This window comes from Kryptolebias marmoratus, linkage group LG24, assembly GCF_001649575.2.
Source record: "Kryptolebias marmoratus isolate JLee-2015 linkage group LG24, ASM164957v2, whole genome shotgun sequence".
Classification (NCBI taxonomy): domain Eukaryota; kingdom Metazoa; phylum Chordata; class Actinopteri; order Cyprinodontiformes; family Rivulidae; genus Kryptolebias; species Kryptolebias marmoratus.
The window spans coordinates 16,300,821-16,303,977 of record NC_051453.1 but is presented as its reverse complement, the minus strand read 5'-3'; the positions used below and the strand labels follow the sequence as shown (position 1 = coordinate 16,303,977).

Sequence of the window (3,157 nt, the reverse complement as noted above, 5' to 3'; positions counted from 1 at the left end):
CATCTACGACTCATTAACTTTAGGAGTTGGCCCATATTAAGATGACCACTACAGCTAAGCGACCTCAGCAAACACAAAACTGACTATATTACATTAAGTTTTACAGATATCGAGTCAAGCTTTTGTGTGGTAGTAGATGAGAGTCATTTGCAACACATACTGCAAGCCCTAACACGTTAAGTGAGATATTGCAAAATCGAGTGAGATTGTGCATAAAGGTATTTGCAAATTTTGACAAAAACAGCTTTAATTACATCCTTTCTCTTATGATTATTGATCTTAGTATAAGAGTGGTGGGAGATATGCATTTCTTCAAGGAATCCTAGGTGTTTATTTTACTTTCAAGTTGAAACAAGAATAGAATATGTGCATATTTAAAAGGCAATTTAGAGCTTTTTATTAGAATGAAAAGGTAAGTATTTTATTCACTGACAGAAGTGTTTAATAACTGTTTCACAGCTCAGTAATAATCAGGACAGATGCAGCAGCGGCGCTTCTCTCCCGCCACTGACAGCAAAGAGCGGGTAACCAGATATTCAAAAACAATACGTCATCCCACAATGCACCGCGCTCACGCATTCGCCTCGCTGCATTACCTCATCCCACAATCCACCGCGAGACTGAGAATCTTCTGGGTGGTCGCCTAGGCAACGCGCCTTATCGGCGGCTCGGGCCCCGCCTCCCACCACGCCCCCCAGCCAATGGCAGAGCCCCGCCGTGACATCATGGTTATTTTTAGCGAGGCAGAGGCAGCAGATAAGGTTAGCCTCCACGCTGCGTGCCGTACAGTGTATAAACACACGGAGGCAGAGAGGAGCGGAGCTGACACGCTGCTGGAGGCTCACACTCTCAGGCTAAAGCCGTGAACATTATTGACCAGCAGCGGGGGGAAAAAGTAAGTTCAGATTCCTGTCAGCACAAGTCCGCGCTGAAAGTTTGGGACTTTTTCACGGACACTCACAGAGAGGACTTTCTTCTTGCTGCACTTTTTTTTTCTTCTTTTTTTTAATTATTATTATTCTATGTATACCAAGATGGAAACTACTTTCTATGACGACTCACTCAACGCTTTCTCCCAGCACGACGCCGCCGGCTACGGCTACAGCAGCAACCCCAAAGCGCTGAAACACAACATGACACTGAACCTGTCCGACCCGGCGGGCTCTCTGAAACCTCACCTCCGCGCCAAGGCCAGCGAGATCCTCTCCTCCCCCGACGTGGGTCTGCTGAAGCTGGCCTCCCCGGAGCTGGAGAGGCTCATCATCCAGTCCAGCAACGGGCTCATCACCACCACCCCGACCCCGACCCAGTTCCTGTGCCCGAAGAACGTCACCGACGAGCAGGAGGGCTTCGCGGAGGGCTTCGTCCGAGCCCTGGCCGAGCTGCACCACCAGCACATGCCGGCCACGACCAGCGTCACCTCGGCTCCCCAGACCAGCGTCAACACGGCCTCTGTCGCCGGGGCCACTGTTTACGCCAACAACGCCGCCGCCATGCGCTCCGACTCGCCGGTCTACGAGGAGCTGAACACCTTCAACCCGGCCATCAGCACCGTGTCGGCGCCGAGCTACACCACCTCAGCCCCGGCCATGTCCTTCCCCGCCGCCCCGCCTCAGCTTCCCGTCTACGGCCAGCCGTCCTCCGCCGCGCTCCCGCGGCTCGCGGCGCTCAAGGAGGAGCCCCAAACCGTGCCGGAGATGCCCGGGGAGACCCCACCTCTGTCCCCCATCGACATGGAGAGCCAGGAGCGCATCAAGGCGGAGAGGAAGCGCATGAGGAACCGCATCGCTGCCTCCAAGTGCCGGAAGAGGAAGCTGGAGCGCATCTCCCGGCTGGAGGAGAAAGTCAAGACCCTGAAGTCCCAGAACTCGGAGCTGGCGTCCACCGCCAACATGCTGCGGGAGCAGGTGGCCCAGCTGAAGCAGAAGGTGATGAACCACGTCAACAGCGGCTGCCAGCTGATGCTGACGCAGCAGCTCCAGACCTTCTGAGGCGGCGGGGAGAGGAGAGACTGTGAGTTGAAGGAAACGGACGCTTCCTGTGGCAGTGCGTCTCCCCAGAACCTCACGGCGGGATTTGGGCTGATGTGGCAGGACCTGAGGGGTTGGGGGCCCGCAGTGAGGTTCCTGAAGTGGCAGGGGGCCCCGCGGTGGCGCGTCCTCCTGGAGATGGGCTCGGGACAGTGACAGTGGAACCAAAGAGGACTTTCTGTGTTTCTTTACAGAACCAAGACTGACTGAAGTTTTCTTGATTTATCCCCAGCTCTGCATGGACTTTATCATCACCACCAAAGGAGAGGTTCAGTATTTGGACTGAAGAGCCTGAAACAGAGACTTTTTTTCTTGCTGTAGCCAAACTCGGGCGTGTTTTCAGCGCTGAGCGGCTTTAAAAGTTGTAACAAATGCTGCCGACCTCTGAGTTACAGTACAAAACCTTTTTCTTAATTGTAAGAAATGAAAAGCTTCGAGAATTACTTGTTTTTTTCTAAAGCTGTTTAATGGGGTTTCACTCATTATTGTATTATTATTATTTTTATTATTATTATATGTATATAAGATCAACTTGGAGTACTTATGTTTACTATTTGTTTATAAGAAAACCGTATAATTGTTTTTTTATTTCTTTATTTCTGAGCACTTCAGAAGCTAATCAATATTTAAGGAAATAAACCAGATGAAATGAAGCAACAGTGTCTCTGTGTTGTTGTTTTCTTTTTTTGTGTAAGAGTGACAGAAAAGAAAAGAAAAAAGTGGGTGTGCCATGTTAAGGAACTCAAACAATAAAACATGTTGCAACATGTTGCAAGAACTGCTAGTTCTGAGAACCTGGAGGTAAATTCCATCAGTGCTGGTATTGATCCAACCTGGAGGATTGCGTTACAGCTGACAGAACAGGCTCGCTTACTGATGAAAGGCTGCCCTGCTAATTAGAGCTGAGACCTCCACTTTGGCTCACACAGCTCTACCAGACAATAACCCTCTCATATTATTGTAAATGTGGCAGGAAATTGTAAAAAAGATAGATTTACTACATCCCTGACTGGATGCAGAATCACAGACAGGCTCTCCTTTCAGCTGTCCAACATCACTTCCCGCTCTGATGTAAACAAGGAAACCCCGGACAGGCCAAAACAAAGTGTCAGGTCTAGATATGCAAA

General features: G+C 50.1%; 1 protein-coding gene across 1 annotated transcript; it reads left to right on the top strand.

Annotated features, from left to right (window-relative positions):
* The first annotated feature begins 772 nt into the window (after window positions 1–772).
* jun (Jun proto-oncogene, AP-1 transcription factor subunit) lies at window positions 773–2,687 on the top strand. The gene has a single exon (XM_017406882.3). The coding sequence runs from the start codon at window positions 1,023–1,025 to the stop codon at window positions 1,989–1,991; it is 969 nt and encodes a 322-aa protein (XP_017262371.1). The 5' UTR covers window positions 773–1,022; the 3' UTR covers window positions 1,992–2,687.
* Window positions 2,688–3,157: the final 470 nt, after the last annotated feature.